The sequence below is a fragment of the Neolamprologus brichardi genome, chromosome 1, assembly GCF_056152115.1.
Source record: "Neolamprologus brichardi isolate AB-2024 chromosome 1, ASM5615211v1, whole genome shotgun sequence".
Lineage (NCBI taxonomy): Eukaryota > Metazoa > Chordata > Actinopteri > Cichliformes > Cichlidae > Neolamprologus > Neolamprologus brichardi.
Window position 1 is genome coordinate 43,424,456 of NC_142104.1, and position 25,718 is coordinate 43,450,173.

Here is a 25,718-nt window from a genome sequence, read left to right on the forward strand (position 1 = left end):
CTAGTGTGAGCTGCTAACTGACAGGCAGAATTGGAAACCACCAGTGTTGGAAATTACCATTTAACAATACAAAACTATAGGCTACAGTCACACACACCAACACAAACCACTATCCTAATGAGGAGACACGTGTTATCTTTCTCTCAGCATTGGCGTATAGCCACTGTTATGTTCCCACCCCCACATGGTGCGGGCTAAGGCAGTTAGGAGACAGCAGAACATGACAACCAAAATTAATGAAAGAGAGCAGGTTTAAAAATCAGGCAGTGTTTATTTATCATTTTTCATGCCTTAACAATAATACACTTACAGGAAAAAGGTGGGGGAGGAGGACCAGGGGTTTGAGTCAAATCAAAGAAATGAACAAAACAAAAGAGGCCTAGGGCTTCCCTAAAAGCTAAATCAACCAATACTCAAAACTAAAGGCTTGTCTAAGCTGCTCTACAAAAAGGTCAGTCAAAACCATACAAAAGTGGCATCAACCACATAACCTAGTGTTTCTAACAATTGTTGCTCTGTTACATGTGTAGCAGGTACCCCAAACTTACCTGTCCAGCCTCCAACCACAAACACTATTTGCACACAGAACCTACCAAACAGAAGTCAGAGAGACTCAGAAGCAGCCCCAGGGAGCTGCCCTTTTGCAACCATTCCTGGTGAATGATTGGCCTACTGTGCCCAGATCAGCCAATAGACACGTGGCAATTAACTTTGAATGGGCCAATAGGTCGAGGCTTTACACCTGAAAGACAAGAGCAACAGAAAAACAGCAGTGCCACTCATTGTGGCATGTAACACCACAAAGCCAACAACACAAAACAAAGATGAAAACCAGCACAAAGAAACTTTGTGTGATCTCAACAGTGACAAGAGTGAAATATGAAAGAACTAAAACTCAGTTTACAGAAGGTGCCTTCAGGATTTCAATATTCAATATTGTTCCTTGTGTCATTTCTCATAATGACACAATTTATGGACATCTATGGTTTCAGTTCTTTGTATGTGTGGATTGGATGGGTTGCTACTGACATCTGGTGAGAGTTTCATGTTAGTAGCACCTTTAGAAATATATTTAGTTACAAAATTGGTGATGTGTTTAATACTTATTTTACCTGCTGTATGGTTCATATTTGACATTTAGCTCTGTCAGAGCACATTTATGAATAACAACCCCGTTCATTTTTGTGATAGATTGTATTAAAAAAAACAAAAAACAAAACTAGGTCATGACCAGGATATGGGTGGAAATAAGCATGGTTATACTGAAGAAGAAGAAAAACATTACATAAATGTCACATTATTGTGTACTGGTATTATAGTTGTTCACCTAAGGGATTTCTCAGGGTCAAATTTAAGCACTTTTTAAGCACTTTCAAGGTCCATTATCAAGCTTTTCCAGCACATTACCAAAAAGAAGAATGCATGTTTCACTTTGCATCACCTCAGTAAGACCATGTAAAAATTAAAACAAATCTTAGGTTGACTTAAATGTTCTTTGTTCCTCTTTTGTTAAAACAGAGAAAAATGCACCACACAAAAATACTGAAAAAGGAAATGTTTGTCTTATATGCATATAGTGCACAAACTCAAACACATTTCTCTCAAAAATGCAGATGTGCAAATGTGAACAAATCAACTTGTTAGAGATGCTCATCTCCACTTGGAAAAAACAACCACATAAAACAAGAAATCTGCACAAATGAATAAGTCTGCTCATCAGATATTGATGCTTCTTTCCTACGTGACACAAAAACAGGAGACAGATGATTGTTACTGTAACTAGTGAAGCACCCACACCACCAAAAATGGGGGAAAAGGGAGGAGATCACATTTAATCGGTTATAACACGAGGTCAGAAATATAAGAGCAGACATGAGTCGTGTCCACAGAAGCCTCTGAATCTCAGCTGGAAACCATTTCTACAAACACCAAACAGTTAAAAGAGCAGTTACGTCACCATGAATCTGTGGACAGGTAATATCCATATTTTGATTTATGATTTTCTGGAGTTAAATGTGAACCGAAACATATTTTCAAAGGTGTTATAAGCTATAAAATATGTTTAAATAAATCATTTCTTTCTATGTTTGAGTCACAGTAACTTTGACATAGTAACATCTGCAGTAATATTTACCCCTCTGATGACACAAGCGTTAGCTTTATTTTGATACCAAGACTGTTTACACAGAGTTTGTAATTGCAGAGAAATACTCCGTTTAATTTGGCCTCTTCGAGCAGGAAGCTCAGAAAACCCCTGGGGGCCTAACAGGTTAAAGTTCATTCCCAATAAAACTAACTGTGAGATGTTTGACTACATTGCTGTCTGTATTATTGTTAAAGTGCTAAATGATCAGCTTTAAAGTGTTTGTGCTAATAACACCATGTACAGCACTGACTGGGAGGCTTTGAACAGATGACTCAGTTCAACTCAACATATAAGACTTTAAGAACGCACAAACATCGACCTAAAATCTATTTATTCAGTCTATCAGCTGTCATATAATCATGTCAAATAATAATGTATTGTTCATCTCCCTTAAATAAACAGGCAGCCTTAAAGTATGAAATATTTATTCATTAAAACACTAAAATGTGTCTGTTGTCTCAGTGGCTGATAGAGCCCCACAGGCATCAATGTGAGCTTAAAGACATTTATAATTTTTAAATTGTTTAATGTGTAGGTGCTCACGATAAACACATTTTGAATGAAAGCCAGGGAACTTCAGTAGCACAAAAATGGCTTCTTTGTGCCCACATGGATCAGTCCCTCTTTTTACCAATTTTTCTTTAAGTCTTAAGTTGGCTGGTTAAGTGTTGCACTAACGTTTAAAGCTTTCACTTGAGTGAAGTAACTAATATTACTGCTACTGCTAAGTAATGTTAGCCGAGTTTAAAGCATACTGCATAAATCACCATGCCATAACTAACTGCTGTACTAGCACTGCCATACTCTATCACACTCAGTGCATTTCAATCATTTCTCCAGCAAGTTTGATAGCTAGCAAAATAATAATAATAGTTTTAAACATTAGCCTGTGTTATGTACACATACTCGAAATTATTTACTAGGACTCAGCTGTCATGTGACTCAAATCCCGCCAGTGTCGTTTTCCATCAAACACTCATTAAAACAGCAGCATCAAGTTAGTGCGCTCACCCCCGACTGTCCGTGGGAGGGGCGGGGTCACACATTGAAACAGACTGACATGCGTGCGAGGCAGCCAGGCGGAGAAATTTAGCTTTTACACTTTGCGACTCATTTTATTTCTCTATCTGATAAGAAAACTATTCAGTCAGATAGTTGTTTGTGGTGAATGAAATATGGTTTCAAGCACGTTTAAGCACCACATCTGAAATTCAAGCACTTTTCAAACCTTGAAAAGACAATATTAAAATTCAAGCATTTTCAAGGACTTCAAGCACCTGTACGAACCCTGTGTACTCTGGTTTCTTACGTTCTTCTTTCGTTCTTGCTTATTTTCCTCTAGTTTTTCCTTCTTCTTTCTTTCTGTGTCAAGCATGCATGTCTTAGGAAGTAGCTAACACTGACACCTGGACTGTCTTACATTGATAGTCTCTCCTCCTGTGTGCATTGTGTTCGGTTTTGCTTCCCGTGTCTCATTAGTGCACGATTCGTTTCAGCTGTGTTCCCACCTGTGTCCTGTTCCCTCATTATCCTCTGTGTTTATATTCTCTCAGTCTTCCTTTGACCTCTTTTGCAATATCCGTCTAGACCAGGGGTAGGCAACTCCAGGCCTCGAGTGCCGATGTCCTGCAGGCTTCCACCAGTTTGAGCCACCAGTTTTAACAAATTCAAACGTACAGCTCTGTTATCACTTCCAACATAAATGAAGACAGAAAACTAAACAGCAGTGACGTTTGTAGGGTTAGTGAAGTTTGGCTAGCTGGTATATAAAGATGTGCTACGTGACCGCTAGCGACACAGCTATGTTAGCATAACATAAACAAGCTAACTTTTTTTCCACGCGATTTAAGTTAACGTGAGTGTTCTCGGTGGTCAGGAACAAATGTAATCGCATGGCAGGATGCTGTAAAAGGACCAAACTTCAGCCAGGAGAACAACTGAGATAATCCATCCACAATACGAGGTTAGTTATTCATATACAGCTGCATGGGCTGGGCTGTAGTTACATCCTAAAGTTTTAAAAACTGAGCTTAAATAAATGATTAGCGGTAATAAAAGCCGAGGGAGGTCAACAGTGATCACTGACTGTTTTAGGAGCTTTTTGAGGTTAAATAGAAGAAAATACAAAACATTAAACATGTTAACAACACAAAAGCCATATTAAACACAGACTACTTTAGGCCCGGAAGTAGGATTCGTCACGTCATCACTTAACGACCGGATAGCTGAGGACGGCAAGCCACGTACACCGGCGCCATCTTGGAATTAATATTGCAAAAAAAGTACTTTGATTACTGTTACTTTCCCATAAGCACGCTGCGTTACTGCATTGCTAAACTGTGATTTTGTTTGTGAGAGTGTCTCATGACAATGACGTACGAGCGTGTGACAATGGATAAATGCAACAATGGATAATATGGAGTGCGGGAGAGAGTACGACCATGCAGCATTTGAAGCGTGGAAATACTTTGAGTTTGATTCTGTAAAAAGTGACAAGAACATTAGCGTCTGCTGCACACTCTGGGAAGAAAACTTCTTTCTACAGTTATAGTTAAACTTCAAATTTGAGCAAGCACCGAGACCACCGCCACAAGAATATGAAATTCACAGAGAAACCCCGGGATCCCCCCACTGACATGACCGCTGCAGCACCAGGCAAACCAACACCGGCCCCACTCCTACTAAACAGGTGACAATAGATTTAAGAGTTGCTGAATCTTTGATTTTTTTTTTTTTTTTTTGCTGTGTTTTACTTGCATCCATCTATCTATTTGAAAGAGTGAGTGTAAACACAAAACATTATTTTATTTTATATGCTGGAATATGGAGAAAATAGGTTTAAAGAAATTTCTTCCAATCAAACACTGTTGCATATAATTCAATATTTACTTGAAGTCAAAAAACTAATAAAACTAATAAAAAATGTTTTAAAAACAGACTTTTCCATTTGATTCAATTTTATATGATGGATTATGCAGAAAAAATAAAATTGGTCTGAAAGGTCTATTACTTTATAATGTATTCAGGTTGCATCATATTTTTAAAAAGTAATAAAGTAACTAATTAGATTTGAAAATAAATAATCATTAAAGTAGCAGAATAACTTACTTGGAGAAACAATCAGTAATTAATTACTGTTTTCAAGTAACTTGACCAACACTGTAAATGGCAAAATCTTAACTTTGTTTTGATATCTTCACTTTTTGCATTAAATCATACTGGGATGTTTGCTGTAACAAGCGTGGAACTTCAATATCAGAACTCGAACAAGAGATACAAAGAAACTTCATATAGCTTACAGATATTTTCACTGTGCACAACTCACCTAAGACCCCATCAATTGGGTTAAGGGCATTACTTTGACTGGACCTTTCCACCACTTGATTATTTAGCTTTCAGACAGATAGCTTCACATTTATATGTAGAATACTTTGGTATATCGGAAGTTTAATCAAATTATCAACCCGCACCACTGCTTGACAGCTGATGGGGGGGGGTATCAATATGCTGTTAAGCTTTCTCAAAACATGGTACTGTGCATTATGGTCAGATATTTACATATTGATTTATTCTTTTTTTTACTGTGATGAACTTCAACATTTTTTTTTCAACATTTAACATGCTGAGGCCCTGAGAGCCTGAGACTCTTGTCTTCAGATTTTTAAAAATTATTTCACTATTTCATGGTTTCACCTTGGGGTAAATTTACTGAAATGTTGACTCCCGGGAATACTGACTGTCTTAGGCATTTTCCACTTACTAATCTTTCTCGCTGAAGAATGACACTTTAAACTGTTTGGAATAATAAGTTCATCCAGCACATCTGATTAGCAGAATCTGGCTGCTACCTGCCCTCTTAATAGAAGCAGTAAAGGCAGACTTAGTTTTCACACACTGCTTCTACATTCTGGCTTAGTTTTTGTTGAATAATGGCACTGTGTAATGTGCTGCTATTTATCGGAGGTTGATATGTAAAACCTTAGAACTAAAAGGTACATACTGTTTTTTAGCTATTCCAGTTGAAGTGCTTACAGCAGATTCAGAGCATTTTTAATATTAGGAAATAACATGCTATATAGAACTTTCATCACAATGGTGTGATTAAATAGTTTGCATCGTGTGTTTAAACTGTTTTCTAATATTAGTTTGCACTTTCTTCGGAAAATGCACAACTGAACTTTTCAAGGTACATGTCCTAGCACCAATAGGGGAAAATTGTACACTTTAACAGCAGAACTCAAAACGCTCAAGGAACAAGAGTCACAAAGAAACTTTATATAGTTTTCAAGTATTCAAAACTGTTAAATAAGTACAAGATGTGTTCACATGATTTACATATTGGACAATATATGCACTGCCCATTTTTATTTGTCTTTACATGATTCCCACTACCCACGCAACACGCTAAAAATTTCCGCAAATTATTCACATTTGTTTAGATGTTTTTCTTTTTACTTTTTGAGTGAGCTGGTTATTGTGACAGCTTTCTATTGGACAAGGACCACACAGATGGTAACACCTGGAAGAGTTTACAGTGTGGGATGGACAAGTCCAAAGGAGGGGATATTGGGGCCACACTGAGCATGGTCAAAATGGTGATTAGCTGCTGGTGATGTCAACAGTACATATTAAACACAGGAAATAAGATTAACATTGAGTCTCAGTCTTGATCCCTTGGGCTGTTCATTTACATCCACACAACAAGAAAATAATATACAGAAGGACTGACGGTGGGCTTTTGATGAAGTGTTTCTCTGGGAAAAACAGATGGCTTAGCATTTACACTCTTTCATGATTAGCTATGTGAGAAATTTTGTCAAAATGCTCTTTAAGGCACCTAATGCTGTTGGAAAGTATATGTGCTCCTGTAAAGGAAACTAAAAAACAACAAGTGACTAAACATATAAGTGATACACTGTATTTCTAAATTCTAGGTTAATGCTGCCATTCGTACATGGAAGAGAAAATCAAACAGGTAGGAAGGAAATTAAAGTAGCACCACAGAATGTATATTGGGAAAAAAAACAAAAAAAGAAAGCCTCAGTACAAGATTCAAAAGTTCAAGAACATTTGAAACAGTGAAAGGTTCCTCTGCAAAGTCTAGTGTCAACAGACATCACTTCTGATTTTACAAACTCTCACAGTAAAGAGTGAGCGTGGGGAAAAACATCATTCAACGGTGACACGGAAGCCAGTCATTCTGTACATTACTTTTAACATTTCGGATTTCAAAAGCATATACTGGTAGCCTTTAAAAGTGGATCTGAATGACCTTGAACTACCACATGTGCCATGTTACCATTACAGAGTAGCTCCAGAAATGAACAACTTTGAAGAATGCAATTTTATGTATGCTGGATTATAAAATAGTTTTTGATGTTGTTGTTTTTTAAATTACGCTGCTCAAGGTGTGTATTTACATCACTGAACAAGCTACAGGGATTTACCACAAAGAAATGTGCTCAATGTCTGAACAATGAAAAACACACGTTCCTTGCTGCTAAAGCTGGATTACTTGTTTACTCTGTCAGTCGTTTCCAACACATAACAGAGCCTGACCAATATATAAGCCTACCACAGATCTATCTGTAGACCCACACATATTGTTTGAGAAACCTCAATATAAATACCTTTTATTTAAAAAAAAGAAAGAAAAGAAGATCCTCTTGCTGTCCATATCACTTGCAGCAAAGTAGCATCACAGCGGGGGGAAAATGGTTGCAAGTTCCTAACTACTTTGTGAATTACTATAGACTAAATATAAAAGTTTATTTAAAGCCTCAGCATTTGCATTGTGGCTTGCTTTACTTTTTTTTTTTTGGTTTGTTTGTTTCTAGCCAAAAGAGAATGAGTGGCTGGAGTGCTATGTTAACAGCTAATGCTAGCTTTGTTTGGTAGAAAGGTGAATCGCACCTGTTCCTGCAAATTAGTACTGAGTAACACAAAAACACAGGAATCTGACACCCTAAACCTGGAGAACAGACTTCTCAGAAAAATAACCACTCAAAAAAACATTTTGTACTAAAACAGACAACAAAAAACACAGACAAGAGATCCAGTTCTGTGACTTCAATCACCTGAGGTGACATCCTGCAGACAGCATGTGGCACTAACTGTGAGTTATACAAAAAGTGATGCATAATCTTAAGTCGATAAAGACTTGAGCAAAATCTAGAGTCACACAGTTGTTACGAAGGGAGTAATAACCTCCCAAAGTAGCTACCAAAACTCTGCTGTAAAATGTGTAATTGTTCAACTGTGTAACACTTTTTATCCTGGGAGTCCACAGAGATCAACTAACTTTTGGAGCTGGAATCATATTACCACAACTTTTGACATTTCATTCATTTTTCACTTTAAACTAATGCATGTCCCTCTTCCAATACAACTCACATGCTATTTTTATTTAAGCATGCAACACCGAATTTTTGGGTAGCAAAGATTTAGTATAAGGATCGATCAGGCTCTACCTACCTGATATACCATAAATAAAAACTGTTCCTGTGGGTAAGCCCATGATAGCCCAAATTTAACATCATAATTCAATTCGACACATACATACACATGATGAACTTAAATTATACTCTGAAAAAAAGACATTCTTTCCCAGGAAAACTACTGGAATAATGAGAACATGGCACCTGCATCCTAAAGGACTGTCTGGATGATGTTACAATGCCTCTGGACCAACCACTCTACACTGTTCATTCAGTGCAGTTTGCCTACTGAAACTTACCAACTAGAGACAAAAACCAAAAGTTCAGTAAAATACCTGCCTATGAGACAGAGAGGAATAATCACCATACTGTACACTTTCTACAATATCCACGTCCATTATGAATAAACAAGTGCATTTACTTAAAGGAATAGTTTAGCTTAAAACAAATTCTGTTTTCACTTAGGAGCCAGCTAGATTATTCCCAAAAATGAGAAAGATTCCTATCACGGGATGGACTTGTAAAATTTCCATTAATCAATATTTTGGGTGGTTGGTCTTTATATGAAATAAAGTGACAGAGTGAACAACAAATTTGTTTCAAGTTAACAGCACCCTCTAATAACGTTCAATTTCTCTCTCTCTCTTTTTAAATTACTGTACTTCTTTTACATCAACACAACAGTTGATTAGCAGGTCGTCTATATTTACAGGGAAAAGTCCACCGCTTATGCATTGAGCCTCAGAGACTGATCCTCTCTCCTCCTGGAGGAGATATCAATGTCTATGGAGTCTTTACCCACAATGAGTCGGAGCCGCTTTGCTGGAGGAAGTGGAATGAAATCGTCTTCAAACTCATTATCAAAGTAGTCATCGTCATCCTCCACTTCCTTGTCCTCATCATCAGACGAAGGGTCTGCCAGGACCTTTTGGGTCAGATGTCCACCATTCCTGGTCTCTAGACCTTGACTCATGTCTCCATTAAAGGAAATCTGGTCCACCTTTGTCTGTGATAGTCTTCGTGCATCATCCTCCCGCTTCAACTGGATTTTCAGCTTGGTGGAATTGCTGTGGACCACAGGGGCAAAACCGTTATTCAGTTTGGCGATGTAGGAGCTGCCTTTATCCTTGTCATGATCCTTGCTGAACTTTATGCTAATTTTGCTCGAAGACGGTGAATTGACCGTAGATGCAGAAAGATGGGAGGAGCCAACAGGATCGTTGGGGTCAGTGGTCTTGCTACTGCTGCTATCCCTCCGCCGGCGGAGCGTCAGTTTGGGGATGCCTGTGTTATTCTCTAGGATCAACTGAGCATCGTATCTTGTGATCCGACGCTTCTTCTTCCCCTTGTCCTGAGACCGGCAACTACCCTTTCCCTTGTCCCGGTGGAAAGATTTGCTGCCATGGGTGACGCAATTGTAGTCTCTATGTTGGTCAGCAAAGCTCAAAAGCATATTTCCACAATCTGAGAACTCTGCAGCGTGGCTGCCAACCACTTGCATGAAGGACTCCCCATATGTGTCTTCGCATTTAATTGTCCGCTCGGCCCTGAGCCGTGCTGGCCGTTTCTGCCTGGTGCTTGAGCGTCTTCTGGCATAGCCAGCATCTAATGATGGATGTTCTAGCTCAACTCCGTGGTGGAGGTACTCCTCCATGTCAGCGGGCTCTGTTTTGATGACCACCCCACCAGGGACTGGACTCAAACCATCCATGGCGCTGGGCTCTAGCTTAACACCAGATGCTGTTTCCCGAGCCTTTACAAGGGTCCTTGTGGACCTGCGAGTTCTGTACATCGAACACTGGCTGCCTTCGCTGCTCTGCACAGCTGGGACGTGGCCATTTTCCTTGGCAGTGTGACGTGTCAGATAGCCTTGCTGGCCCAGTGTCTGCTGCACTAGCTCCTGCCCATCCTTCTCCTTCTTTACAGTGACGCCTTTACAGAGCGACATCTTTGAGTCCGTGAGACCCAACTGGCAGGTCTCTCGTTTGGCCAGTGCCTTGGGCTCTGCACCCCTCTTCCGACTTCGCAACTGGACTTTACTTAGCGAAGGCTTAGATTGGGATCTTAGTCTCTTTGGTACCCTGTTATTGTTTGCGCGACCTTGTTTTGAACATGAGGTAGTAAGGGCTCTTGACAAAGTCTGTCTGGTTTGAGTCCTGTTTTTATACTTCAGGCCAGATGATGATGACGATGAGGATGTTCTTTTTCTGGCAGCTGGAGGAAAAACAGAAAAGGCTGCACATTATAATGTTTTTAGATAAGTAACTGCATATAGAAAAAAAGAAATAAAATGTAACATTTTGGACTTCTAGTGGAGTCCTGCAGCACAAATAATACAGATTACTGGGGATGATTCATGGTACAATTAAGAGATATAAGACAGTATTGCCCAAGGAGTTTCAAATTAGAAGAAATACATGTTAAACTGTTAGAGGACTCTTACATTGATGTGTTTTTGGCATTTCCTGAGAGTCTACATCGGTGTGCGAGCCTACAGAGTGACTGTCTGAGGTCCTATTTCCCTCCCCTAGCTTCTTCAGCCTGTTGAGGCGCTTGTCTGTCTCCCGCAATCCATACTTGCTGTTGATCACCGGCACTTCCACTGGCAGTCCAGCTTTGGATTTGAAAGCACCAGTACCTCGTCTACATGACAGAAGGGGGGGAAAAAGAAAGTATGATTTAATTGTTCTTATCGTACTCAACTGAGATTCTGAGTTCGTTTTACTCAAATTCTTTTGTTTTTCCAACCCACACTCAAACACTGTGTTTAGTTTTCTCATGACGTATACTCCTACCTTTCACACGTATAGCATTCACAAAATTCATTGTTTTCCCCAAAAAACCCATCTCCATAGTAGCACGAGATTTCTTCTCCTGGCTCAATGTCCCTTAAAACCTTCACACAAGCTGTGTCCCGACCTGTTGACACAAACTTAGAAGACAAACGGAAAAAGTCTTAATAACCTGAGTTTCCACATTTAAAAGTAGGGCTGCTCAATTAATCGAATTTTAATCTCGATTACGATCTGGGCTTTCAACGATCATTAAAAATGACTGAGCCGATTATTAGCCCCTCCCTCGTGCTTTACTCTCGAGCTGCTCCGTGTGGCACATCGAGCGCACCTCTCTGCATTTCGAACACGCGTCACAACAATTAAGAGCAGCGGTCTCCAACCTTTTTTGCACCACGGACCGGTTTATGCCCGACAATATTTTCATGGACCGGCCTTTAAGGTGTCGCGGATAAATACAACAAAATAAAACTAGTACCGGTACCGAAAAAAAGAAGATTTATTCATAACACACGTGAAAAGACCCAGGAAAACTGAGTAAATGATAAAAACGATAACAAAATAACGTTGAAAACCGATAAAAACCCTGAAAACTATACATTTCACACCTGAGCCTCAACTCTCGCGGCCCGGTACCAAACGACTCACGGACCGGTACCGGTCCGAGGCCCGGGGGTTGGGGACCGCTGATTAAGAGGACCGAGGGAAGCTCGGAAAGCTAAGCAGAAGTTATTTGGAGAAGAGAGTGACTGCTGTTGGTTGAAAAGAGGTAAAAAAACTTCAGTGGTGTGGAAACATTATGGGTTCATGAGTCAGACGTGGATCAAGTAGACACAGTGTGTAAACTTTGCTACAGTGTCGTAGCTGCACCACAGAGCAACACTGCAAAGTTAAACATAGATGTTTACATTTTTCATTTCTTTCTTATATTGCAAACATTTGCACTGTTATCAGTATTTGCACACTATTTTATATTATTTTTTGACAATCTTTAAAGTCATTACATAAATAAATATCGTCAAATAATCGAGATCTCAATTTCAGTGAAAATAATCGTGATTATCAATTTTGCCATAATCGAGCAGCCCTATTTAAAAGTGACTGATCCCAAAAGACGCTGAAGAAAGCCTACCTTGCAGTTTGGCCGACAATCTGTGGGGGGAGGGCACAGCAATTAGTATACTCGTGAAAAACAGTGATGTCAAAACTTTTAACAAGTGGGCGTGATAAGATTTCCACAAGTAAAACGAAGATTACTACCATGATTGATGAATGCAGCTGGTCCAAGCCACAGCTGCGCACAGTTCTTGCGGGTCGAATACATGACACTGAAGTCATTCTCTCCATGCCGCAGCAGTAAGTTCTCCTCGCTCTCTGAGAGCTCAGCAATGCACCCAACCAAGTACTCAATCTTATCGTTTCTTTTCCTGCGATATTAAATTAGGCAGAAAGGGTTATCACCCAGGTTGAAAACAAGTTTGTAAGTTAACATCACATCCTACCATAACTCTGGTTATCTGTTTCTTCCAACTTCTAATAAACTGCTTATGTTTCTTCTTTTTGCAGTTTTATTTTTTTATGTTTTAATATATTTTACTCACATCCTGTGACGGACTTTTAATAGTGTTACAATTATTATTATTAGATCAAAAGTTTGAAATCACTGTAACTGGAATTATCTTTGAACTAGACAATGGCCAAGTTTAAACAAAACCAAACTTCACAGTTATTAATAACATATATCAATTGGTTCTCACCATTCCTTCGTTGCCACAATTTTAGCTCCATTTTGCTCAGATGAGTAACGGTTACAAGGGAGAATCTCAAACCCACTGTCTGTAGCAAACATGCGCAGATAAACAAACACCTATGGAAAACACATAATGAGCTTTGTGATTGGATGGCTGGCTTGCACAATAGTGGGAAAATAATAATAGTGTATTTACATGCTGCTTGAAGAGCTTTTCTTGAGCCTTCGTCTTGTGGAGAAATATATTTCGAGCCCAGTCTCCTGATGTCAAAGCTTTGAAAGCTTTTTCCAAGTTGTCGTGTTTCTTGAAGCGCTCAATTATCTCTTTCAGCTCTTCTTGCCTTCCCTTAATAGGTCGAAATCTATCAGAAGACATTTGAGATACAAAAGTAACTACAAGCTTATCATCTGGGATAATCTCAGGAGAAGCTGCAAGAAAATTAGCAGATGCATATTTGCTAACCTGGTGTTCATTTTGTGTGTCTGAAAGCCCAGATATGGATCCAGTATGAGGCTCGTGGTTAGATCGTCATTCTCACACAACTCCTTGGCAGTCATTCCAGAGGAGGGTACATAGCGCCTTTCTGCCTCCAGACTGGCTGCATTAAATCCTACAAAAAGCACAAGCATGCTAAAGTTAAAGTATGCTGCAGCTGAAGAATCCTTGGATTAGTAAAAGCAAGCATATTGAACTCACTGCGGCTACATCTTCGGTTTCTGGTGTGGCTCTTGCTGTGGCGCAGAGATGCACGTTGTGGATGCTGAGAGCGAGTCTGGCTCGGGCTCACAGTCTGCTCGCCAGTCAACTTGTTTCCATGTCGTCTGCCATTTAATACCATGTTCTTGGATTCGCCCAGCCACTTCATGCCCACAAGACCCCTGGTCCAGTTGCATTTAGTCTCTGAGATGAAGCAACACTCTTGAGTGGGGAAGACTGGGGACAAGACTTTGAAACCTGGTGAAAGAAGAAACGGACGAGAAATTTTTAAACTGCAAAAATTCAATTGGTTAACAGAAAATATCTTATATTGAATTTGCTGGCTACAAACTCTTCATGTTGCATTAAGAACACTATTTGCTCTGTTTAGCATCGCTACATCAAGGCATCTTCATTTTAGATACCTCATTACCTGGGTTTGTAATGAGAACACAGCGGAACACAGTTACTGTAGGGTTTGTACCAAGGTAACCAATGCTGTGAAATGACGCTATATAAAGAAGACTGATTTGAAAAGTTACTCAGATACCATTTGGCAATCACAGAGGTAGAACAGTGAAGGTAAACATATTTCTTGCATTTCTTTCCTTTCTGATTTCACTAATATCTGTACTATAAATATTATTCTGTTAATCAATCTCAAACTAATTTCAAGAAAAAAGAACACATTTGCTACTTTTAGCTTTTCAATGATGACAATTTGTTATTATTTTTGTTTGCCCAGTAAACTGCCATTTAAAACACTACTGGCATAATGTGATCAGCATCAGTGAATGAACCCAGCGCTGTGAGACACTTCAGGTTTGGGCAATGTCAGTACAGAAAAATAATCCTCGAGCGCCGCTTAGCGTTAATTCCACATACTGCATTGGCTTACTGTCAAGTGCACCAGAAATGACTTCTCTCCTGTCATCCATCCACACAGTGCTGCCCTGTTAATGTATGCATCATATGACAGACACGTTTTCGGCTTCATTACCATGCCGTGGTGTTTATAAGTCTGTCATACGAGCAGTTTCCAGGGCGCTATAGTGTGGCATCATCGCAGTTGTGATCGAAGCAAATGTGCTTCGTCTTTATGGTTCAAAAGCTAACGTTAGCTACTAGAGAACACAACATCCTCGGGGAATGGGAGAGGCAGTAGAAACCCGGAAGGCCACACCGAAATCTGAGGCCGAAATTGTACCAGAGTTGTGAATATAGCAGGGTATTGTTTGCTGACAACTCCCCTCTCTCCAACCGTTCGCTTCGTTAGCCTGAGGCTAATTACCACGAACGAGGCCTGAGTGGTTAGCTTGCCGGCTACATGCCTAGGTATTTTCCAAAGACTAAGCACGTCTCACAAGTACTACCCATCAAACGCAATTAAAACAAAGGATGATGTCGAGTACTGTTAGACTAGTGCACATATTTAAGGACCATCTCATGCCACAGTATACCAATTCGACATCACAAACTGCTCTGACGTTTCCCTATTAAGCTGCTAAATTTCAGCAAAAAAAGGACCAAATACGGCTAGTTTGCCGGGCCTGCTGATTTAAACCCTCAGCGTATCCTCAAGCATTAACGCACTGCCCGATTCATGTTAGCCGACATGAAACTTCACCTACTAACTTAACTTGATCGTCAGTGAGCAACGACTAATTGCAGTTATTCAGTCTCTCCTCATCAAATTCATGTCGTCTCAAAAATCATGAAATATTCGGTGATTACACGGCATTTAGCTCCCAGCATGTCCCAGTAACTAGTTTACGGTATGCAGTCTACCTACAAACAACTGGAATACACCAGCTAACGCACGCTATCAAACTGCATTAGCACAGGTTGTTTGATATGGAAGCCATTAGCTAGGTCGATGGGCTAAATATTCAGTTTCTCAGCGAATTAAAAGTTACTTAATGTACCTGAATCCATGTAGATACAATATACTGTCGTTATCAAAGAAAGCAAATAACGAGTTACCGGGTGTAAGTAATGTTATACATCATAATGAGTTCAAAAGGAAGCTGAGAGCGTTACACGGCTTGGTATCGTTAAATAACCCCAGTCGACAACAAAAAAACCCCACCAAACACACAAAATACTTACAATCTTAAAACGCTAAACCGTCGCGTAACAAAACAGCTCTTCTTTAAACTAATCCAAATGTAGCACGATACCCTAAAATAAAATAACACAGGAAACACATTTTTTAAAAGAAATTAACATTAAAATTCAAGATGGCGGCCACGGACAACAGAGGGACAGAGAAAAACGCAGCACAGCCATCCTAAAGAAAATAGGTCCAACAAATACGACGCAATCTCTACCGTCTGTGCTTAAAGGATAAACATAATTAGAAAACGCAATGTAAAACTTGAAAAATGGTCACGATTGGGGATTTTTCTAAACCTTTTTTTATTAAACAACGCCGAAAATTGGTATCTTAGTTTGTAGCAGTAATTGTCGGAGGTACACAAAAGTAGTGCTGCATAAACAAACCTCGTTACACTTCCTAAAGAATCCACCGGTGTGGGAAGAGCTGGTTCTGCTGCATATTTTATGGAGAACCGTATCTGAACGACATCGGGGTATGGAAACTTCTCTTCCCCTCTTCCCAAACACAAAAGTCCTTCTTGTTCTGCACTTTTGTTTTTATCCAACATCACTTTGCAATGAGAGTAGTCCTCATTCATATAGGCTTATCCTTATGTATTTATACGCAGAATAGCTCTAACCAATTTTTTTTTATAAAATATATTCTGACGTTCCAATATTTGTTACCTTCATTAATTACACCTTACTAATTATAAATGGGTTTCAAAAGTACCCTGCCAATTGGGGTTTATGCATAAACCCCAATACTCCATAAAGAAGAATTAGTATGGGGACTGCACCCTCAGCTCTGTTTCAAGAGGACGGGTATGGAGGACCAGAAGCGCCAGATGTATCAAAATAAAGACTGTTTGTGCTTTTGTAATGAATTGTAAAATAAAATATGCATTTTAAAATTTAATCACCATTTATTTTGATTATTTAAACATGACTAAAGTAATTTATTATTTGATAATTTAATTTAAAAGAAAACATTACTTGAGCCAATATTTCAAAATTGATTAATCCATTAATAAACACTTCAAATCAAAAATGGATTTCACATTAAAAAATTAACCTTTCAATAAAAAACTTGTTATCCGAATTTCAAATCAAATAATAGATTTTAAAAATCTTCTTTAAAATACAATTTAAAAAAAAGAGAAATAAGTAAAAGGATTTAAAAATCAAAGATTTATTTCATGGTATTAAGTATGGGATTACTTCCATATTAGCTAACAAATTAACAATCAAATTATCTTTCACATTCCCTTTCCCCCCTTTCTATTTTATTATCAGTATTGACAATAAATACAGTTAAGTATATGATATAAAAATATCAATTCGAGACTTATGAAGTTGAGAACATTTACAATGTAAAGCAATAAATAAAAGAAATAGAAAAAGAAATAATGAAACATACAGGAAATACCTGACATGTAGCCCACATATGAGATATTTTAAACACAATCTTTAAAGGCATTAAAGTTACTTTTTATGGCTTTTCAAATCTGTTAAACCTTTCAAAGGCCCAAGGTGAGTTTTCAGTTCAGCCTTGAATTAAGGGGAGTGGAGTTTTGTATCAGAGTTTTCCAAATAGAATCTAAAAATAGAATCTATTTTGTAGGTTCATTTTAATACTAAAACATAGTTGAAATAATTGTTCAGTTTCAGTCCAAAAAACAGAACATTAATACAATCGTAAAAAAAAGATGCAAAATTGATTCTCTGACTGTTTTACAGAAGGTAAAAGATTCATCCAAATCATTTCTATATTTTTTAATAAAATGGTTTGTTGTATATATTTGATGAATTATTTCAAAGTAAATGTCCTTGACCTTGTTGGTGACTAAAGACTTAAGTCACCAACAATTAGTATTCATAAAGTTACCATTCCAATAAAACTGACAATGAGCAGTTACAGGACAATGGATCATATACCTAAGAAATTTTTTATTAATTTTTTGTATCCTACATATTAATGCAATTTATGAGAACATCTTTATATCTGGTCCATTTCTGTCATGTAGCAGCTTTAAAAAAAAAAAAAAAAATTGCAATTGCATCAAAAACTGTACTGTGTTCTCTCACAGACCCTGGGACATCAAAAGTCCTCAACTCCTGACGTTTTTCATTCATTAGTTTGGATGCATAATTAATATTATTTTAGATCCATTTCTTATAAAACATTGATTTTTTTTTATATTTAATATTTTTGTTATTTCAAATCAGAGATTTATGTTGGGAAAATTTATGTTTGTAGACAAGAATAGAATAGAATAATGCTTTTATTGTCATTGTCACATGTATAACGAAATTAAAACTGGAATAAAACATAAATAGTAAGACAGCACCAATAAATGACAAAAATGAGAAATTAACACAATCAAGAGGAATATAGACAAACCATAGGAATATATATAAAACAATAGAAAGGCACACTTTGGAGAAAAAAGTGCTTGGAAGTAGTTGGACTGATTGCAGTCAGTTGGTAAGGAAGTCTTTGATCCAGGAGCAGGTGGCACGGGGGATCTGAAGGTGAAACAAAAATGTGCAGAGTAGAAGCCAACATGATCATGCCTGTCTGTGAAAAATAGATAAGTGAATGGGAATTTTGTTGACATCAAAATCACATTTAAGAAGGAATTCTTAAGGTTTGGTGTTAAATATCATAATCTATGTTTGTCTCTAATGAAAATTTTTGATTCAGTTCATCTTGAATATCACATCTGATGTATTGAAATTTAACATATTTAAACCCCCTTGATTATAACGGTAAGTTCATTCATTCTTCTTTTTAATTTTCAGACTGACCCGATGAAGCTGCGCAAAAGCTAGCAAGCCCGCCTACTGTCCCGCTATTTTCCCACTGATCTACAAATACCATTCTGGTTTTATGCATGTTGTCATATAGGAATATATTGTTTATTAATAAACAGCACACAGTGGTCCCGAACATCTGTCACTGCCTCGCTTTTTCACTGATTTTTTATTGCACCGTACAGCATTGCATTGTGCAGCCTGATTGACAAACCATGTAACTTGGATGGATTCAACACTGGCGTGACCACAGCGCACACGTCTGCTGTCGCTCACAGTGGTCCAAGGGATCCCTCAGGGAGTTTGTGTGTTTGCTCAGACACGTGGCTGGCCCATGATCAGTGGTTGTTGATCAATGGTCATGAGAATTTGCATAGTCATGATGAAGGAACTGACCTCCCAGCCCATTGTTCCTTCAGTGGGCTGGTTTCAGTCATTATGCAAATGTGCTGTTTATAAGATTGAAACCTGCAGCTGAGACTGAAGACGTCACCTGGATGAGTAACGAAACGTTTCTCCCACTGAAAACGCTTCGTCCAGATGAACAGAATCAACTTTTGGACAGTTAGCAAATTTAACATATTTCAATTTAAAAACTGACATTCTCTTCCTCGCTGCGTGTGCTTAAAGGCTTATATACCGGGGAACAGGGAGACAGACGTGAGGCACATTCAAAAGGTCACGTGATTAACCGTGGACATGGCTTCCATGTAAAACATGGCTTCCTTGTAAACGTTATGGTTCCTGTAAACCTATGTAATACATTGGAAGAGCCGTTTTGTCGGCCATCCAAACGTTCAGCAGTAGTACACCCTCAGCAGCTGCAGTCTCCACTTCACAATCGCCAACGGCTTGATAGCAGTGTTAGCTAAACTAGCATAACTAAATTACTTAGCTAGTCCTCACTTTTTCTTTTTAAATTTGGTAGGCAGCAGACAGACATCGAACAAAATACAACTTAATTTATTTATTTGGTAGGCAACAGTCATTCTTGATGCAAATATTTCCTTAGGAATCCAGCAATGCACCTGGACCAACAACACCTGCCGTCTCCACTGGGATATCATACCGCTTGGTAGGCTTTCTTACACATGTAATTTAACTGACTGTTTTTTGTAAATTGTAACTGACAAATAAAGGCTTCATACATCAGAAAGGCTTCGTACATCAACCCACGGATGTTTGAACAATCAACATCAGTGGGTTGTACAAACATCAGTGGGTTGTACAAAATGATTGCATAAAAATGTGACAAAATAAAGTATTTTTAGCGCATTCCCTTCATCTCAGAGGCTCAAAAAGTCCACAACTGAAGTAACTGAAAATAAAATGATCAATCCTATGACTTTATTCAAAACCCTTTGCTGGCAATGGCAGCAAACTGAACTGACGGCCTGTCATGGTCCTGGGTTGGTGACCCAGCGCTTTGAGTTTATTATTATTATTTTCTAGTTTATTCTGATTTTGTATTAGTTCTTAGGATTTGGTTCTTGTGTTTAGTGCTTGAGTTTTGTATCCACCCTACCTGTGTCTGTCCTGTGCACTCTGTTCGGGTCCCCGAGTTTTGTGTTGTAAAACAGTCTGTGTGTTTCCTGTTTTACTTTGTAGGTCTGTGTCTCGTTATGCCCATTAGTTCCAGCTGTGTCCCCTCCTGTGTGCCATTTCCTGAATGCCTGGTGTGTGTATTTATAGTGCGTGTCTGCCTGTGCTCATCGTCGTGTCGTCTGTGTTTCTCTATGAATCTTCTGTGTACCCAGCATTATTCCGTGTTTCACCGTGTCTCTCTGCTCCTCGCCCCGTGTCCTCCTTTTGTGTTAGTTTTCCCAGTTTAGGTTTATGTTTCGGTTCTGCCCATATCTTGGTTATTGCTCACTGTAAATAAATCTCACTTGCACCCCCACCACTCGCTGCTATTTGGATCCTCCTTCTCACCTCCACACGAGTGCCACCCCAGCCGTGACACGGCCATTATCAGAGGCTGGGTTTCCTCCTTTAAATGCTGTGCCAGGCCTTTACTGCAGTGGCTTTCTGTTGCTGTTTGTTTGTGGGCCTCAGAGGTTGTCTAAGAGAATATTGGGAGCAACAACACCATGAAGTCCAAAGAACACACCAGACAGGTCAGGGACAAAGTTATTGAGAAATTTAAAGCAGGCTTAGGCTACAAAAAGATTTCCCAAGCCTTGAACATCCCACGGAGCTCTGTTCAAGCCATCATTCAGAAATGGACGGAGTATGGCACAACTGCAAACCTACCAAGACAAGGACGTCCACCTAAACTCACAGGCCGAACAAGGAGAGCGCTGACCAGAAATGCAGCCAAGAGGCCCATGGTGACTCTGGACGAGCTGCAGAGATCTACAGCTCAGGTGGGGGAATCTGTCCATAGGACAACTATTAGTGTGCACTGCACAAAGTTGGCCTTTATGGAAGAGTGGCAAGAAGAAAGCCATTGTTAACAGAAAACCATAAGAAGTCCCGTTTGCAGTTTGCCACAAGCCATGTGGGGGACACAGCAAACATGTGGGGGACACAGCAAACATGTGGGGGACACAGCAAACATGTGGAAGAAGCTGCTCTGGTCACATGAGACCAAAATGCAAAACGCTATGTGTGGAAAACTAACACTGCACATCACTCTGAACACACCATCCCCACTGTCAAACATGGTGGTGGCAGCATCATGCTCTGGGGGGGCTTCTCTTCAGCAGGGACAGGGAAGCTGGTCAGAGTTGATGGGAAGATGGATGGAGCCAAATACAGGACAATCTTGGAAGAAAACCTCTTGGAGTCTGCAAAAGACTTGAGACTGGGGCGGAGGTTCAGCTTCCAGCAGGACAACGACCCTGAACATAAAGCCAGGGCAACAATGGGATGGTTTAAAACCAAACACATCCATGTGTTAGAACGGCCCAGTCAAAGTCCAGATCTAAATCCAATCGAGAATCTGTGGCAAGATCTGAAAACTGCTGTTCACAAACGCTGTCCATCTAATCTGACTGAGCTGGAGCTGTTTTGCAAAGAAGAATGGGCAAAGATTTCAGTCTGTAGATGTGCAAAGCTGGTAGAGACAGACCCTAAAAGACTGGCAGCTGGAACTGCAGCAAAAGCTGGTTCTACAAAGTATTGACTCAGGAGCTGAATAATTACACACACCCCACTTTGCAGTTATTTATTTGTAAAAAATGTTTGAATCATGTCTGATTTTCGTTCCACTTCTCACGTGTTCACCACTTTGTGTTGGTCTTTCACGTGGAATTCCATATATATATATATGTGTATGTATGTATGTGTGTGTGTGTGTGTGTGTGTGTGTAAAGATACAATATATGAATTCAGCTAACTACAATAATTTCATGAGTAAAGCTGCTGATATGATTTAATTGCACTTTTAGTAAGTGTTGAACTTTCTTTGCAATTTCTGTTTTTAGAATCAATAGCCCACATTCTGATTTATTTTTGCAAGTTGCTGATTTCACACAGATCCACTGCTGAAACATGCCTTTGAATTTTTCATCATTTAACAAGAACAGTCTCAGGCAATAATTAGGCTTAATGCAAGCGACAGCACAAAATGACTTTCATGTATCTAAATCCAGATTTTAGTCCCTTTTATTGTTGACCATAATGAAAAATATATACTCTTTAGTATATATATTCACTCCTGGATGTACAATAATATATAGAAAAGGAATTCTGAATCACATTTAGTGTTACATTTTAGATCACCACAATAGGATATCCACGATTTAGGATTCAGGCGTTTGTTTTAGTTCGATATCACAATCATTGAGTAGTTTACAGAACCAGCAGTTAGCAGCAATAACTTCAGCTGCTTCAATTCATTGACATTTACAAGCATTCCTTTATACACAGCATTTAAGTCAGGTTGAGGTCTGGAGATTTGCTGCTGTGCTTGGGGTCATTATCCTTTTGCATGGCCTAATTTATAAGAAGCTTTAGCTGACACACAGATGGCCTCACATTTGACTCTAGAAAACTTTTAGAAACGGATTGTTTGGCAGTGACAAAAAGGTGTTATGTAATTGATGCTTCCTTCCTTGTGAAAGTGGGTTCCACTGGACCTGCGTCTGTGAACCATCTATTGAGGGTTTTTTTTTTCCTTTGCCTGTGTGTAAGGATCAACCACCAAAGTTTTAGATCTGTTGCATTTAATTTTATGTTCTTTGTAAGAATATTAAGAAAATAGTCAGAATGCTGAATTCTCTGCTATCTAACATGCTGCTCAGTGTCCTTTGCTGCCTGCTTTTAAATCAGATGTCACTCTGAACATAAACACAAGCTACATGCAATGACTCTGATGTGTATCTGTTTCTACCCGTGCTGATGCTAGCATGACTAAAGTTAGCCAAGCAGCAGTAAATATGTGAAGCAAGGCAGAAGGATATACTCATCAAATGAACAGGATCATAAGAATATAAGACCACAAGCACTACAAATGTAACAAAAATATGTTGACATAAAATGGCATGTTATTTGAAATCTACATGAAACAATGACACAACTACTTTTTCCAATTTATTTATTTATTTTTACCAATTGTCCAAATTAGTCTGTGATTGGCTTTAGTGTCCCAGAAATCATATTTATATACAACTAAATATGACTCAGCAAACATGTTTTAAATGGATGATTCCTCATCCATTTATATATTTGCTGAGTCCTAAATTTGATGTCAGTGAGCTTATCAGTGGTTGGTGTTAATAAAGCCCCCAAATCCCCCATGAGCAAGCACTTGGCGACAGTGGAGAGGAAAAACTCCCTCTTAATAGGGAGAAACCTCTGACAGAACCGGGCTCAGGAAGGGGTGGCCTTCTGTCTCGACCGAGTGGGGTTCAAATGTTCACTGACAATTTGGTTGTATATAAATATGATTTTTAGAACGTGATGTTGAGACCAATTAGGTGAACTTGGGGACGCAGCCAGTTCCGCTTCTTCTTCTTCTTCTTACTTGGTGGAATCTCTAGCAAGCTCTTAACTTCAGCCTCGAGTTCAGCCACCTTCACAGTGAACATTTTCTGCTTGTCTCGTAGACTTTGCAAAGATTCCTGCACAGACAATGCAGGCGAGTCCTCTTTTTCTTCTTTTTCTTGTTGTCTGGTGTCTTTTTCTTTCAGAGGCTCCTGCAGAGACATTGCAGTGGATGGCAGTGAGTCCTCTTTTTCCATCTTCTCTCCTCCAGCGTGTTTTTCTTTCAGAGGCTCAGATGTTTGCATTTCATTTGCATCGGTGGAATTTTGTTCTTCCGGCTCCTGTGCGATTTTAAGTGAGGAAGCTTTGGCCTCTTTCAGCTCTTGTCCAAGAGACTCAACCTTCAAATCATGAAGGGCCTTGTTGGGGCAGAGCTGGAATTTCAGGCCACTGATTTCCAGGTTGAGTGTCTCCTGCTCCTGCCTATGTTTAACGGCCTGCTCTTCAAGCTGATTTTGAGCTGCTAGGAGCTGTTTCTGGAGCATCTCAATCTGCTCTTGCTGAATTCTACATTGGACCTCAAATTCAGCCTCCTTAGAGGACATCAGTCCTACAGAGTCCGTGTGTGAAGCCTCTGTGGTTGGAGTGGCAGACTCCACACACTGCTCTGTGGTAGGGTGGCTGATTTGGTCCTGCAGGGTAACCATCACTTCATCCAGTATGACAATAGCTTCACTGTCATTTGTGAGAGTGTCTGTCTCACTGATGTCATTGGGCTTACTACTAGAAGCCTCCTCCAGCTGCTCTATGAGGTCTTTAATCGTTTCCTCATGATTTCTGTTGTTGTCCTTCATTTGTGCATGAAGGTTGTTCACCTGAAACTGGTGATAAGAGGCCCTCTTGTTTGCAGCTACCATTTTCCAGTAAAGGTAGTTCTGATGGTATTGGGAGGCTTCCAGTTGCTGTCTGAGAGCAGCAATCTTGTGCCAGGGATTAAACTGGACACTGCTCTGATGGGGTCTAAATGTGGGATTGGGTTGATATTGCCAAGTCCCTCGATTAGGCCCAGGGTTTGGTCTGCTGGGGTTATTCACATTTCCCTCTCTCTCCATATTCATGTCCTCCTTTGCCTTTGAAATGGTGAGGGATTCAGCTTTTTCCCTTTCAGAAGTGGCTTCAGTGTTTTCTTGCATTTCTTCATTTTTCAGGTTTGCTCCATCACCCATGCTGTTTTGAGCTTCAAGAAGAGTCCGGGCATATGCCCGAGTAATTGGTCTTCTTGGTTCTTCGGCCACTCTTTTCTGTTTTTGCTTTTTTTGTTTCTTTGGTTTCACAACCATTTCCTTTTGTGGTTGTGCCACAGGAGACTTTTCAGGATTTGGTTGTGCGGCTTTTTCAAGCTCAGGTTTTGGCGTTTGCACGATTGTTATTTTTGGTGTGATGACCATTTCTATTTTTGCTTCTGCCATTGTAGATGCGTCAGCGTTTGCATTTCTCTGCGTCTGCCTTGTCTTTTTTTTAACAACCAGGTTGTTTTGTGTTTCTGCCATCCGAGATCCACTAAAGTTGGTTGAATGTCTCCCCTATTTAAGGGTTTTTCCAATCAAGTGCCATGATTGGAACAATTCAAAATAAAATGCCCACGAACCTACTGTAAAGGAAAGGCTTTTATTTTGTAGCACATACTGAATCAACACTATAACCGCTACTCTAAAGGAATTGCAGTAAAAAACAAAACAAAAGCAAAATATACGTTTTTTAAAAATGGCTGTTAAAAAAAAAAATAACCAAAGTAGAAGATGACTGTTTAGTGGAAACGTATTCGACATTTGCCAGATTCTCAGGCATAATAACTTCTTTCATAATCTAAACAAGGACAGGTAGAAAATGTTCATATTTAGTGAAATATATTTATTAACACTATCCAATGAGAGTTACTGAATGTCTGTAGGCAGTGAGATCTTGTTGGTTGCCGAGGCGACAATGTTATCTATGTTTTGTTTCATATTCAGTTTCATTGCTGAATCTAAGAAACAACAGGCTGCAGAGGGAG

General features: G+C 39.3%; 2 protein-coding genes across 4 annotated transcripts; both read right to left on the reverse strand.

Moving 5' to 3' along the window:
* Window positions 1-6,400: 6,400 nt before the first annotated feature.
* On the reverse strand, window positions 6,401-16,095 carry kmt5b (lysine methyltransferase 5B). 3 transcript variants are annotated; one of them, XM_006808086.3, is made up of 10 exons: window positions 15,932-16,095; window positions 13,823-14,080; window positions 13,589-13,736; window positions 13,322-13,487; window positions 13,133-13,242; window positions 12,636-12,802; window positions 12,508-12,527; window positions 11,379-11,515; window positions 11,027-11,226; window positions 6,401-10,797 (listed from the first exon to the last, which is right to left on the reverse strand). In XM_006808086.3, the coding sequence occupies exons 2-10, from the start codon at window positions 13,989-13,991 to the stop codon at window positions 9,311-9,313; spliced, it is 2,604 nt and encodes an 867-aa protein (XP_006808149.1). In that variant the 5' UTR covers window positions 13,992-14,080; window positions 15,932-16,095; the 3' UTR covers window positions 6,401-9,310. The 3 variants fall into 3 exon arrangements, with proteins under 3 accessions (XP_006808149.1, XP_006808150.1, XP_006808147.1); XM_006808087.3 differs by lacking the exon at window positions 15,932-16,095 and adding an exon at window positions 15,806-15,881; XM_006808084.3 differs by lacking the exon at window positions 15,932-16,095 and adding an exon at window positions 14,721-15,080.
* Window positions 16,096-23,631: 7,536 nt separating this feature from the next.
* Window positions 23,632-25,215, reverse strand: LOC148106522 (uncharacterized). Its single transcript, XM_087843626.1, has one exon. It carries the CDS (start codon window positions 25,213-25,215, stop codon window positions 23,632-23,634), a length of 1,584 nt encoding a protein of 527 aa, XP_087699752.1.
* Window positions 25,216-25,718: the final 503 nt, after the last annotated feature.

Coding starts and splice junctions, on each gene's coding strand:
- kmt5b (XM_006808084.3), bottom strand. CDS start 14,760: ATGGATGACAGGAGAGAAGTCATTTCTGGTGCACTTGACA. Junction 13,737..13,822: donor AAACCGAAGATGTAGCCGCA/GTGAGTTCAATA, acceptor TGCTTTTTGTAG/GATTTAATGCAGCCAGTCTG. Junction 12,528..12,635: donor AGCTGCATTCATCAATCATG/GTAGTAATCTTC, acceptor CTCCCCCCACAG/ATTGTCGGCCAAACTGCAAG.
- LOC148106522 (XM_087843626.1), bottom strand. CDS start 25,215: ATGGCAGAAACACAAAACAACCTGGTTGTTAAAAAAAAGACAAGGCAG.